Source organism: Hemiscyllium ocellatum, chromosome 42 (assembly GCF_020745735.1).
Source record: "Hemiscyllium ocellatum isolate sHemOce1 chromosome 42, sHemOce1.pat.X.cur, whole genome shotgun sequence".
Lineage (NCBI taxonomy): Eukaryota > Metazoa > Chordata > Chondrichthyes > Orectolobiformes > Hemiscylliidae > Hemiscyllium > Hemiscyllium ocellatum.
In genome coordinates, this window is record NC_083442.1 from 21,003,423 (window position 1) to 21,018,470 (window position 15,048).

The window sequence follows — 15,048 nt, forward strand, 5'->3', positions numbered from 1 at the left end:
GGCAATTTAGCTTGGCCAATCCACCTGACCTGCACATCTTTGGACTGTGGGAGTAAATCGGAGCACTCGGAGCAAATCCACGCAGACACAGGAAGGATGTGCAAACTCCACACAGACAGGCGGGAATCGAACCCAGGATCCTGCTGCTGTGAGGCTGCAGTGCTAATCACTGAGCTACCGTGCCACCCAGAGCATGCAGCTAGAAATGGTCCCATTCACAGTCAGTGTGCCTGACCAAGAGAATTGTCCACCACCTTTCTTAAAACTCTGCCAGAAGTGTGCTGGGGTGATTGTTAGGTTGAAAAGGTGTGCTGGAAAAGCGCAGCAGGTCAGGCAGCATCCAAGGAGCAGGAGAATCGACGTTTCGGGCATGAGCCCTTCTTCAGGAATGAGGGGAGTGTGCCAAACAGGCTAAGATAAAAGGTAGGGAGGAGGGACTCGGAGGAGGGGCAGTGGAATGCGATAGGTGGAAGGAGGTTAAGGTGAGGATGATAGACGAGAGAGGGGGTGGGGGCGGAGAGGTCAGGAAAAAGATTGCAGGTTAGGAAGGTGGTGCTGAGTTCGAGGGTTGGGATTGAGACAAGGTGGGGGGAGGGGAAATGAGGAAACTGGAGAAATATGAGTTCATCCCTTGTGGTTGGAGGGTTCCCAGGCGGAAGATGAGGCGCTCTTCCTCCAGCCGTCGTGTTGTTATGGTCTGGCGATGGAGGAGTCCAAGGACCTGCATGTCCTTGGTGGAGTGGGAGGGGGAGTTGAAGTGTTGAGCCACGGGATGGTTGGGTCGGTTGTTAGGTTGACCCACCCTCATATAGATGCTCTTTCTGTAGCCATCAGCTCGTGGACTGGGAGACAAAACTGGAGCTTCAGGCTCAGAATCAGGACACTACACACTGTGCCACATGTGCTCCCTTTGTCTCAATTACTAGGAAGAGAATGATGTGTGCTTCATCTGGTCCAGCCTCAATTTGAGGGTCCTGTACGCAACTGAGCACACCACAGCCCTGAAGTGATTTTCCAAAGTTCTTCAACAATGTGTCTGAGCTTTAATAAGCAAACTCGCAATATGTTAAACAATCCCTTTTGTATAGCTGGTGCTTTGTCACTCATTAGCTGAAGTGCTGAGATGATCATAAAACACTAATAGTCGCAGAAGCAGTCCAGGCAGCTTCTAAATAATAGCCTTAATTGGTTTTTCATTTCAACTGGAATTAACAAGTTCATTACCAGAGAGCTGGGGGTCAGGGAAGTGACAGGGGAAAGAACACAGAGGGAAGAATTTCCAAGCTGCACTACCTCCATTCCCTCCCAGATATTAAGTCCAATGTCCTTAAATTTTCCCAGTGGATGACCTACCATATCAGTCTCTCTTCCCAAAAATCACCTGGCCTGCTGAGTTTTTCCAGCACTTCTTGTTTTGATTGCTGTTTTTGAGAGGATGTAAAATCCCGAACGAATGCTGCTGTTCTGATGGAGGTGCTTAGGGGTCCTCTGAGACAGCCTGACAATGTGTCCCAGGAGGAATCCAGCAATGGAAACAAACATAAGAGTTGACCTCAACCGAGTGTTGCAGACTGGCACATCCTAAGCTCCAGGACTACATGCTGTGAGACTCACTGAAGCCTGGGGGTCAGCTGTTGGCAAGGGGCAGTGGATAAAAAAAATCTAAGATCTTTCTGGCAAACTACAATGGTGGTCCATTCAGTTGTTAGTTTTTCAATAGTATCTGGAGTCTGTGTTAGGGCCATTGTGTTATTCATGGCAGCATCTCTTCTAGGAATGGTCCCTAGAGCGAGATGTTAAACTGCATCTGGCCTCCTCATTGACATGAATGGAATGAATCCAAACATTCATTATGGAAATGAGCTTTTATTGCTCACCTAAGACTTAAAAAGTGTTGATTATCTGATCAGCTGAACAATTCCCTCCAAAGTAAGGCAACTCCATCGGCACCGCAACATTCAACATGGGTTTTACACTCACATTCCCCTGAGTGAAACCGGAGTTTAAAATCTCTGGTTTGCGACTAAAGGTTGAGTGTATTTAAACAGACATTAAAGCGGTTAATTTTACTGATTAATTATAAAACAATTCCAACCAGATCCTAATGTATTTCTTTCCTTTGAAGCTCGAGAGATTATTCCGTGGGCTGCCTAACTTTATTCGAGTAGAGATCCTCAGTTTCAGGTAAGAAATGGGCTCAATTTAAGAACCTTGGTCATGGTTAATTGATGAATAGTTTTCTTGTCGTGCTATGTATGCATATATAGAGCTTGGAACTAAAGTTATGCATGGTTTAACAGGAGAGCAAGATTTGGATAAGCATGTCATGGTGAAAAGGGGCCAGTAGGGACCAGAATGATGTAACTGGAACTGGGGACTCTTTCAAGCAACCTGTAGAATTAAACAAGATAAAGCTCAGATTTCTTCAGTTTTGAGGTGTGATTGACCAGACCTCGCAGAACTCATAGCAACAACTCAGTTCATTTACCTACAAACTAATGATGGGATTTTGAGAAATAGAGAGCTCACCTGCAGCCACATGGTTAGAAACAACTGCTAACATAAAATTGAGCAGGGAATGTTGCCTGTGAGAAACTTTGGCCACAAATGAACACAAATTGTGATTGCAGAGACAAAGCTTGTGAATAGAAAGTGTGTTAATGTCCAACGTTGCAACTTGCTCATTTTAAAATGCTCACATGGATTTTTGATTGCCTTGACATCACTCAGATGGACGCCATTTGGTCCATTGAGTCAGCTCCAACTCTCCAAAGTGCAATCCCACCCTGTCCTCGTAAACTCACATTTACCATAGTTAACCCACCTAACCTGCACACTCCAGGGCAACATAGCATGGCCAGTCCACATGTCTTTGGAGGATGGAAGGAAACCAGAGCAGATTCAAGGAGGAGATGCAAACATCAGATAGACAGTCACTCTCATGGCTGGAATTGAACCCGGATGGCGTGTGCTGTGAGGTAGTACTGCCAATGTGCGACCCTGGTGGTGTTATACATTTTATTTCTCCTTGAATCTATTAAATAAAGGATTGCTCAGAAACATAATGTTGAAATGGCAAATTCTCAAAATTGGAAGATGGGAGTACAAGCAGCAGTAACATAATGTGATCAAAAACCGATTCTTTAATTACACGGTTTATTAGCCTATTTTACTAATCAACCTTTCCACTATCTTCATTTAACATGCAGGAGGTAGTTCATATTTAATTAGAGATACTGCAGGAGAGGGTTGGTTGAAAGATTGATACAAAACAGATAGGCCATTCAAATTCTGACTTGTCCTTGCCTTTTAACGTTCTGCTCTCTCACACAACAACACATACCCTAAAGTACAACAAAATGTGAAATCACAGACTGACGTCAATGAATCTATTAACGCAGTATGTATAATTTATTCCTTTTTCAGTCCAGGATCCATTGCTGTAAACAGTACCTTGGTTTTTGAAGAAAACACTCAACCACTATCTCCTTCAGAAACAGTCAAAGTGTTGGCAAATGAAGTGAATAATAGCACAAATTTAGGGAACCTTTCAATCATTCGGGAATCCATCCAGTCTGAAGGTAAGTATGAGATGTTGCGAAAAATGTATGACATTTTATATTGTTGGTCTTACCTCAACTTGTGAAGCTCAATGCCATCTGCATGATCCTTTCCAAGCTGCACGCATAAGAACTAGGAGCAGGAGAAGGCCCATCGAGCCTGTCTTTCCATAAACACAGCTCCACTGACCCGCCCGCTCATCATAATCCTTAATTACTTTACTGTTCAAAAATCTATCTTTGCATTAAAAAAATTCAATAAGGAAGCCTCAACTGCTTCCCTGGGCAGGGAACTCCACAGATTCACAACCCTTTGGGTGAAGAAGTTCCTCCTCTACTCAGTCCGAAATCTGCTCCCCCTTATTTTGAGGCCCCCTCCCTAGTTCTAATTTCACCCACCATTGGAAACAACTCCTTGATTCTATCTCATCTATTCCCTTCATCATTTTATGGTTTCTACTTACTTTCCTAAATTCCAATGAGTATAGTCCCAGCCTACTCAATCTTTCCTCATAAGCCAAGCTCTCAACTCCAGAATCAATGTAATGAACCTCTTCTACATCCTCTCCAGCGCAAATAGATCTTTTCTCATTTCAGGAGACCAAAACTGTACACAGTAGTCCAGGTGTGGCCTCACCAGCACCCTGTACAGCTGCAGCATAACCTCCCTGCTTTTAAACTCCATCCCTCTCGCAAGGAAACACAATTTGCTGAATTAATTAGCTGCTGTACCTGCAAACCATTTTTTTTGGGATTCATGCACAAGGACACCCAGGTCCCTCTGCACAGCAACATGCTGCAACTGTTCACTGCCGGATTTGGAAGTACATCGCCATTCCTTCAGTGTCACCAGGTCAAAATCATGGCACTCCCTCTCTAACTTTGCTGTGGATGCCTGTACAGCGCACAGACTGCCACAGTTCATGTAGGGAGGAGGCACCTACCATCTTCAAGATGGCTACTTGGGATGGGCAAAGAATACTGATCCCGCCAGTGGTGCCAACACATGTATCACAGAATGTGTAGAGCTGCAATTCTGCGACAGGTCAGGCAATAGGGTGGAGTCTTTTCATGTGCTGTAATGATTAGATTCCTGGTGGGAGATTTTCCAACATGTCCACCAATGCAATCAATGGCTTTCCCTGGAGTTATAAAGGAGAGTGTGAGGAGGTTCACCTGGCCTGTAAACATTAGTATTTAGTGTATGGTGAATGGCCAATTCCTGCATTACCTAAGTAGCCTTCCACAATGTTTAGGCAATATAATAAAGTGTCTAATATTTATTTTTCAAAATAAATTGCTAATACAGTGTTAAAATCTCTTCTAATTTTATCCCAGCCTGTATTCCAGGAGCAGAGGTTCTATTTGATCAACATTCCGTGAATATCAATGCTCATTCAGTGGTCATCAAAATGGTGGCTTGTAGGGATTTGTAGCTCTTTTGACATCCAGCACCTGGCATTCTGCAGGAATGATGGTTTGATAAATCCTAAACCGCAGTATCCTGTAGTTTAAATGGAAAAGAGAGACACTTTGGGCTTTCTACTTCTGTTGTTGTCAAGTTAATGTTTAGTGATCAGTTGTTTAGCAGGAATTGGTTAACTCGGGGGAATTAATTAACTCAAATAGGAAAACTATTCAAAGACATGAGGCTCATCTTATAGGAAACCCGGGGCAGGTTCTTGCAGTTTGCAGCTGCAAATGTGTTGCTGGTCAAAGCACAGCAGGCCAGGCAGCATCTCAGGAATAGAGAATTCGACGTTTCGAGCATAAGCCCTTCATCAGGATGCTGCCTGGCCTGCTGTGCTTTGACCAGCAACACATTTGCAGCTGTGATCTCCAGCATCTGCAGACCTCATTTTTTACTCTTGCAGTTTGCAGACAAAGCAGATGGTCAAGGCACATTGTGTACACGCAGAGCGTGGTGTTCTTACGCACGGTTCACCTCCTTGTTTCACTTCCCCATTGGGGGTCAGTTGCATCTTATCAGAACCTCATTCTGTATCTTGGGACCAGCTCTGTCGCCCTCTCTCTGCTGCTCTGTGTCCTCTGGAGCAGAATTTGCTCCAATCACCCAGTCACCTTATTCACCAGCCTGTGCCAATCCCCTAACCAAATTCCAACCCACTGGCAGCCATGAAGTTGATGGGAGTAGAAGGGTTGAATTAATAAATGCACACAGCAGAGAGGGGGGTCTCCAAATTGGAGGTTGCATATTGAGAAATCACATGTCTCATTGTCTTAGAACCTTCCTGCATTTCAAAATCTGTAGCTGGAAAACTGGAATCTGAGATTGCTCTCTACAGATTCCCGATCAGAATTCCCAGAGACTCCACCTGGAACACAGAAACTGTAATGTTTCATGATCTACATTGTCAGCTGACTGTGTTTTCATACCGATCATCTGCTTTTTATTCAGGTATCACTGTGAACAATTTGGAGCCAGTTTCTCTGAATATTACGTATGTGATAGAAAACGTGACTTTCACTGCTTCACTCACCAACAACGCTTCCAGTGACTTTACAAGCCTGCGAGATGCAGTCCTCTCCTGGGTACGTAGCAACAAGTTGTGAATACAATTTGAAAATCTCAAAGAGCCGAGATTAATGATACAGTCTTTCTCACTGGGTTTCTCTTTCTGTCAAACAGCTCGAAAACGTTCTCAGATCAGGATTTTCCCCAGAGGTGCTGCCTAATTCTAGTGTTGTGTTCAGGTATGTCCACTTCCATCCCGTTTCTTTTTTCAAGTTTTCGAAGGCTGCCAATGATGTATCTGTCAGTGATTTGTAGCTGGTAGAGGCTAAAGTTGCAGTGAATATTTGTGCTTCACTATTCAAGGCCTTCGGCAACATAGGAGTCTAAATCACTTCATCAGGCTCAGTACAATCTCCTGAAGGTGTTTGAATAAACAAATTCCAGTCCAAGTTGAACAACTGATCTCAGAACTTCCAAATGAGGAATGGAAATCACTCCAGTTGATTGCAGGGTCATAAGAAGTCATGGTTGGTCTTTCCCTCCGAAGTGCTTCACTCTCCTATCTTTGTAGCCATTGATTCCTCATGGACTATAAGACAGTTCACACATTCACCTCACCTTCATGCCTCCACACAGAGTGAACGAACCCATTGCTGCACGAATTTGCCTTAAATGTCACCCCGCATTGAAAGAACGGAAGGGAGATTCACATTGGATGGAAATTTCCAAGCCCACTAGATGTTAGAATATTGCCCAGTAATGGGGTAAAACCAATGACTGCAGTTGCTGGAAACCAGAAGAGCACAGCAGTTCAGGCAGCATCGAATAAGCAGCGAAATCGACGTTTCGGGCAAAAGCCCTTCATCAGGAATAAAGGCAGTGAGCCTGAAGGGTGGAGAGAAATGTTTGCCTCTTGAGCTCTCACGGAGAGACCAGTCTGTGTGTTGATCAGTCGACTTGGCATAATTTTCACTCTTGGCGGTAATGATTGTCAGGTTAATGGGGAAACGCATGAGCAGTACTGCAAACCCAATGTCTCCCATCTTCCAGTGTCACCAAGAGGTTAAAATTTGCCCATCTACATGAAGAAAACATTCCTCATTTCATTAATTTTCTTCACAGTTGCTTGGACTAATTGTCCAGCTCTCATGATTTATTTTTCAGATCAGTAACCATTCCATTTTAATGTTGAGCTCTCAATTGATTCTTTTTCCTGATTGTAGTCTTTAGTATTTCCTCCCACATCAGGTCTCAGATGTTAGCTGAAGCCCTTGATTGCCATCCCTTGGTGTTAGAGACATATAATATAATCAGAGTGTTAGATAGGGTGGACAGGGAGTGCCTTTTTCCAAGTATGGTGACGGTGAGCACGAGGGGACATAGCTTTAAATTGAGCGGTAATAGATATAGGACAGATGTCAGAGGTAGTTTCTTTACATAGAGAGTAGTAAGGGCATGGAATGCTTTGCCTGCAACAGTAGCGGATTCGCCGACTTTAAGTACATTTAAGTTGTCACTGGACAAGTATATGGACATACATGGAATAGTGTAGGTTAGATGGACTTCAGATTGTTATGACAGGTCGGTGCAATATCGAGGGCCGAAGGGCCTTTACTGTGCTGTAATATTCTATGTTCTATGTTTTGGCAAGTAAACCTGGATGCCAGCCATCTTTCTAATGAATCAGTGGCTACTTTAATAGGACAGGGCTGAGCCGATGTCCGACTGAAGCATTCTGTGCAGTCAATAGCATCCCAGCTTTGGATTACTGTTTTACAGACATCTGAGCCAGGCGCTAATTGAATGAAACATTGTGAGTGGGAGAAGGGAGACCAAGCGACTTATTGAGCAGGATTCTGCCCAGTAACCAAGCAGCCTATCACGTTTCTGTTCTTTTTCCAGCAACGCTTCCTCAAAAGTACAGGTGACTGCATTCATCCAGATCAACACGACCAAACTAGAAAACCGAACATTCCTGCTAGATCTGATCATTAATAACGTTAACATTTCAGGTTTTGATATCATCAGATCCACTGTTCGAGTAAACGGTGAGTGCCTGTTTGTGTGAATGTGTTTTGTCTTGATGCCTAGCATCAAGAAATGACTCAAAGTGCTTCATCTGCAAAGACGATAAACTGGCTTGAAGTCCAGGCATTATTGTTCTGCAGCGTCAAGATTAGAGTGGTGCTGGAAAAACACAGCAGGTAGGCAGCATCCGAGGAGCAGGAAAATCGACGTTTCAGGCAAAAGTCCTTCACCAGCCCTGCCGAATTTCCACTACCTCCTCCCCCCCCCCACTCCCCCGACCTCTCCCTCACTGAGGGCGAATGATCAGTCCTCAGCAAAGGCCTTACCTTCATCCCCCACCGTCCACATATCAACAAATGCAATACGCGTTGTGACATCAAACACTTCTTCCGCCGCCTCTGCCTCCAAGCTTACTTTTTTCATCACCCACCCTCTGAGGACCCCTTTGCCCACCCCATCCACCTGGATACCCCATGCCGGTCTATTACCCGCCCTTGATCTTTCTGTTTTCAACTGTTTCCTGCTATTTTGATGCTGTCTGACCTGCTGTGCTTTTCCAGCACCACTCTAATCTTGACTCTGACTCTCCAGCATCCGCCGTCCTCACTTTCTCCTCAGTTTATTTGAAAGTACCTTCAAATAAACCTGTTGGACTATAACCCGGCATTGTTTTGATTTTTAACTTCAGCCACCCCAGTCCAGTTCCGGCACCTCCTCATCATGATTGGTATTCACCAGCCGTTTAACTCTTCACAGTGTAAACGGTGAACGCCTAATCATCAGTCAGGATGATTTCTACGCACCCAAATGCTCTTCCTGTTTGTATTGAACAGTTGAACTTTGCAAATAAAGATGACTATTTTGATATTTAAGAAAAATTAAGGACAAGCAGAACTGCCTTGAAGCGTCAATTAATATTTGTATTTCAATACGCCATGGCATTTTACCATGGTGGCACGGTGGCACAGTGGTTAGCACTGCTGTCTCACAGCACCAGGGTCTCAGATTGATTCCAGCCTCAGGTGACTGTGTGGAGTTTGCACATTCTCCCCGGTTTCCTCCCACAATCCAAAGATGTGCAGGTTAGGTGGACTGACCATGCTGAATTGCCCATAGTGCTAGGTGCATTAGTCAGAGGGAAGTGGGTCTGGGTGGGTTACTCTTCGGAGGATCAGTGTGGACTTGTTGGGTCAAGTGGCCTGTTTCCATACTGTCGGGAATCTAATCTAATACAGGCTACATTCCACTTGGTGGAACAGTGAATGACGAGTGGCAATGCTGCTACTGGATTGCACTGGAAATGGATGGGAGCAGCCAAAATGTAGCCATTGATTCCTCATGGACTATAAGACACTTTACACATTCACCTCACTTTCATGCCTCCACACAGAGAAAACAAACCCACTGCTGCACTGTGGCAAATGAATTTACCTTAAATGTCACCCTGTATTGAAAGAACGGAAGGGAGGTTCACATTGGATGGAAATTTCCAAGACTACTAGACGTTAGAATATTGCTGCAAATGTGTTGCTGGTCAAAGCACAGCAGGCCAGGCAGCATCTCAGGAAAGTAATGTTTGCCCTCTCATCAAAAGACCATTCTGTGCATTTCTTAGTCATTTTGGTGTAATTTTCATTCTTAGTTGTAATGTTTGTCAGTATAATGGGGAAATGTATGAGCAGTATGGCAAACCCAGTTTCTCCCATCTCCCAATTTTACAAACATCCCAATGGCTGTGCTTAATACATGCGGGAGTAGCAGTGATGGAAGAATTAGCTTACTTGTATTCTGAGGAAGCAGAGAAGGATTAAATGTGGGCTTTATTTGATGAACATCCCAAATTGACAGATCTTCTTTGCATCCCATATTTTAATCAAAGATCTTCCAGTGTAATCACCCTGGTCCCTGAAGAATGTCAGGGTTGATCTCTCATTAGAAAAAACACCTCCGGTTAAACTCAGGATCATCACACCTCAGGCAAAGAGCAAGGTTGAGAAAGAGAGTCCTTCACAATAACCTCAGTCACTACAGGAATAGAGCCAACACTATTGGTCTCACAAGCCAGTCATACAGTCTATGAACTAAGCTATCCCTACAGTCCAAGTGCATGCATTATAAACATGAAATGGATGAGTGTATCTGCACAGCTTAAAGCAGCTACTTCGCGTGGTGCTGGCCCCCTCGCCTGTGTTGGGAACACAATTAAATACGTAGGTGACGATGTGCTGTCTGAAAAGAAGTTGAGATGTAAATGTAGCTTTGTAAGACTTTGGTTAGGCCACACCCAGAATATTGTGTGCAGTTCTGGTCATCACATTATGTGGAGGCTTTGGAGAGGGTGCAAAAAAGGTTTACCAGGATGCTGCCTGGATTAGAGATTAGATTCCCTACAGTTTGGAAACAGGCCCTTCAGCCCAACAAGTCCATACCGACCCTCCAAAGACCAACCCACCCAGACCCACTTCCCTCTGACTAATGCACCTACGCTATGGGCAATTTCCCATGGCCAATTCACCTGACCTGCACATCTTTGGACTGTGGGAGGAAACCAGAGCACCAGAGGAAACCCACGCAGACATTGGGAGAATGTACAACCTCCACACAGACAGGTGCCCCAGGCTGGAATCAAACCTGGGACCCTAATAATGTGAGGCAGCAGTGCTAACCACTGAGTCACCGTGCTGCCCAGAGCACATGAGCTATAAAGAGAGGTTAGAAAAACTCAGGTTGCTTTCTTCTGGAGGAGCGGAGGCTGAGGGGAGATCTGACAGAAGTCTATAACATTATGAGATGCATAGACAAGGTTGACGGTCAGAAACTTTTTCCCAGACTTGAAATGTCTAAACCTAGGGAGCATGCATTTAAGGTGACAGGGGGCATGTTCAAAGGAAATGTGAGGGACACGTTTTCTGCGCAGAGCGTGGTAGGAATCTGGAATATGTTGCCAGGGGTGGTGGGGGATGGAGGTACATTAGGGGCATTTAGATAAGGACATGAATATGCAAGGAATGGATGGGGACCAAGGGCAGATAGAAGGGACTAGTTTAACTTGGCGTCACGTTCAGCACAACAATGTGGACCGAAGGGCCCACTCCTGTGCTGTCCTGTTCTATGTGCTATGTAAATGTACATTTAGACGTGATCTATCATGGTATTTCCTTCCTCAGGTCAGGGTCTTGAAGTTGACAGTATTCCAGTGGCACTACGGTTTGAAACTACTACCTTCACAATTGAGCTGAACAATAGATCAAGTCCTGAGTTCATTGCACTCAGCTCCAGAGTGACAAATGTGGTAAGTCTTCCACGCAGACTTGTGTGATGTGCGAATATAAAAGAAATTTTCTAAAACTGGCAAAAATAATATTCTCAGATTTCCAGCCATGCTTAGCTGCAGTGTTTCATTACCGCAGCTTATAGCCCACACACATTTGCATGGGAGAGAATAGAATAATTGATTTACAGGCACAATACTAAAGCCTTCGCCCTCTACCAAGGAGTGCTGGTATAGTTAGAAGCTTTAACATGTTAAACTGAGCACACACCATTTGCTGTTAGTCCCCATGCATTACCGTTATTGTGGTGGTGATATTCTGTTAGGGGCACTTACCAAGATCTATCAGAGCCTTATTCAGCACAAACATCTTTCTGAGAAAGCTCCAAGCAATTCTTGGTCCATGAAAGTGCTTGGGTAGAAATCAGCTTCACAAGTTAACGAGAGGTGCACTTGGTCTGAATGGGTCATTGCCAAGCACAAAGGCTCTGAAACATTCATTTGTACTCTGTTAATACTGGAGCACTGGCTTGTCACCACCGTTGAGAGGTAGCTCACCACACTGGGTGCGCTCAGCTTTATGAGTCCTGTTGGTATAAGGCTTGAAGCAGCAGGGACACCCACTAGGAATTCGAGCCTGGGATGATCAAACCTGAAAATGTGTTGCTGGAAAAGCGCAGCAGGTCAGGTAGCATCCAAGGAACAGGAAATTCGACATTTCGGGCATAAGCCCTTCATCAGGAAGTCCTTCATCATGTAATCCTGATCAAACCTCAGGATTACAACATCCTGGCCTAATGGCCTTTTCCCAGTGGAAGCCCGCCACCCACCATTCAGTGTTCCTGTCCCTTCATTCATGGATCATGTTGGAATGGATCACGGGAACGGGAGTGTTTAAATGGCCATTTGGAGAGGTGATTGATGTGATTCCGAACACTTCCACTAGAGTTGATACGTTCCGTGATGAGTCCTGTGTGCATTTTCGATCTGTAACATTCACAGTGGGGGTTGGTGATGATTCGCCACGGCAGATTCACCACCGATGATTAGCCACTGCCAGTTCGCCACCAGCATTTCTCCACTGGGGTCGTTTGACCTCTGGGAGACTATTCACCACCGTAAACATATATAAATGTACTGATTGTTTTCCCTCCCGCCTGTTCTTTCATACTTCTCAGTCCCCTTTATTTATACAACTACATACTACATATTGATTAAAAAAAGGTAAAATAAATATCATTTTATTGGTTTATATATAAAAATGAGTTACAAACTTTAACCAGAAAAAGGTAATATATTTTAAAAATCTTTATAATGGCAGTAAAATCTCACATTAATATTAAACAATGAAATTTTAGTTCATTTGATAATTATGTGCTATTCCTCTAAGATATTCCAAACAGTCTCTTTCACCGTACAGTCTCTTTCACCGTATTCAAGAACAATTTTTTTGTATTCTATCATCTGCGACTCCTATCATTCCTTTATCGTCAAATTATTTTCTTCATGCTGCTTGTCGTCAGTAAGGATGCTAGGACTGACTGAAGGACATCAGCTACACATTCGTTAATAAGAACACTATAAGAACACAATAAGAATGTTCACATCGCCAAAACTTAATACTTGAATCACTCTTGGACAGTTTATCAAAAACATATATAAAACCATCGTGGTAAAACTTCTTATTTTCACGTTTACTAATAATTGCTTTTTCCATTTTGAAGACTTGAGGGTAAATGGAAAACAAATACAAGCTTAAAAAAAACTCTCCTGTAGTGAAAATAACTGTTACTGAAACAACGCAAACACTACCTTAACCAATATAACGACAATTTTATATAGTTTAGATATGCTTGTTCTCTAACATTTTAAACTTATTTGCGGTGGCGAATCATCTTCAGTGGCCAATGGGCAGTGGCTAAGCATCCTTGGTGGTCAAAGGGCAGTGGCTAATCATTTGCGGCGAATCTGCTGTCGCGAATGGTCCCATCCCGCACAATGGAAGTGTCATGCAACTTGACTCCTATTGCCAGATTGCCCAGATGACACTCCCCTCATACAGAGTTCTCCATAAGGAGCGAGAGATTGTTTTGGGCACGTCGGGAGGGATTCATGTCCTTAGAACCTGACACAGAGACCACTGCATGGCCCCTTTTAAACACATTTATTCTTGCCTTCTTGTGCTGTAGATGAACAGTGTCTTTGGAAATAATCTGAACTTCATTGAGGTCGTAGTCAATGGATTTAGGTAAGTACCAATCACTTGAAAATAAAGAAAATGTTAAACATATCTCTGTATTATCGGTAAGGGTAAGGTCCCTTTCCTATTATTGGTAGTACCTATGAGTACCAGAACCAGTTCGCCGGTACATTCAATAGATTTGATGCATCTGTGTTTTCAGGCTACAATGAGTCCACTGAATTTAACCATTTCCCAAACTCTTTTTTTTGTTTCTCTTTACAATCTAGGAATGGATCTACTATAGCAGATGTAACAACAGTATTCAGTCGTGGAACAACACAGCAATCAACTGTTACCCAAACAATCATTAATAACAATCAAACATTCGTGAATGCTGATTTCAACTTGGACATCAACTTCCTTACGGGCACAAGTATGTTATCCATAAATATAACACCTTCTCTTTGTTTGTAGTGTTTAACTGTGAATCTAAATGGTGAATAAGTAAGGAGTGACCACCTCCAAACTGCCAGAGACATGCCAAGCTGGCGGGTACAGGTTATAAATCTGACCTCCCCCCGCCTCGGTTGTATCTTGTTGTGGTAAAGTCCTGGGGAGTGTTGCTGAACAAAGGGAGTGCACCAAAGAGAGTCCTTGAAAGTGGAGTCGAAGGGAGACAGGATAGTGAATAAGGCATTTGGGTATGCTTGCCTTTATTGGTCCGAGCATTGAGTATAAGAGTTAAGATGTCACATTGTGGCTGTACAGGACATTAGTTAGGCCACTTTTGGAATACTGCATGCAATTCTGATCTCCCTGCTATAGGAATTAATGTTGTGAAACTTGAAAGGGAACAGAAAAGATTTTCAAGCATGTTGCCAGGGTTGGAGGGTTTGAGCTACAGGGAGAAGCTGAACAGGCTGGGGCTGTTTTCCCTGGAGCATTGGGGACTGCGGGGTGACCTTATAGATATTTATAAAATCACAAGGGGCATGGATAGGGTAAATAGACAAGGTCTTTTTTCCACGTTAGGGGAGTCCAGGACTAGAGGGTATAGGTTCAGGGTGAGAGGGGAAAGATACAAAAGGGACCTAAGGGGCAACTTTTTCACACAGAGGGTGAGAAAAATATAGTACGAGCTGTCAGAGGAAGTGGTGGGGGTAGGTACAACAACAATGTTTAAAAGGCATCTGGATGGGCATATGAATAGGAAGAGTTCACAGTTATGGGCCAAATGCTGGTTAATGGGACTAGATTAATTTAGGATGTCTGGTCAGGATGGATGAGTTGGACCAAAGGGTCTCTTTCCACGCTGTGCAACTCCAAGACTCTATGAGCCAATGGTACCACTTTGGAATGGTTTGCTTGAACACTGTGAAGGTGTGCTGCATGGAACAAATGGAGACTGTGCCTCCTTCCCTGCCCAATCCCAGTACAGAGGTCAGTATTCATTACGACCTGTGCAATTTTGTTTCTGTTCCTTTTTGACAATGCAAAATTGTGAGAGTTATAAATCCAGCCAAACGATTCC

At 43.8% G+C, this 15,048-nt stretch overlaps 1 protein-coding gene across 1 annotated transcript in view; it reads left to right on the forward strand.

Annotated features, from left to right (window-relative positions):
* Positions 1 to 15,048, forward strand: part of LOC132834706 (mucin-2-like) — a gene marked incomplete at its 5' end in the record, with an annotated part of 42,427 nt that overhangs the window by 3,638 nt on the left and 23,741 nt on the right. Inside the window, 8 exons of the mRNA XM_060853668.1 lie at positions 2,126 to 2,184; positions 3,427 to 3,581; positions 5,980 to 6,113; positions 6,211 to 6,275; positions 7,939 to 8,084; positions 11,232 to 11,356; positions 13,525 to 13,583; positions 13,805 to 13,950. Coding sequence (XP_060709651.1) covers positions 2,126 to 2,184; positions 3,427 to 3,581; positions 5,980 to 6,113; positions 6,211 to 6,275; positions 7,939 to 8,084; positions 11,232 to 11,356; positions 13,525 to 13,583; positions 13,805 to 13,950 — 889 coding nt within the window. The remainder of the gene's footprint in view (positions 1 to 2,125; positions 2,185 to 3,426; positions 3,582 to 5,979; positions 6,114 to 6,210; positions 6,276 to 7,938; positions 8,085 to 11,231; positions 11,357 to 13,524; positions 13,584 to 13,804; positions 13,951 to 15,048) is intronic.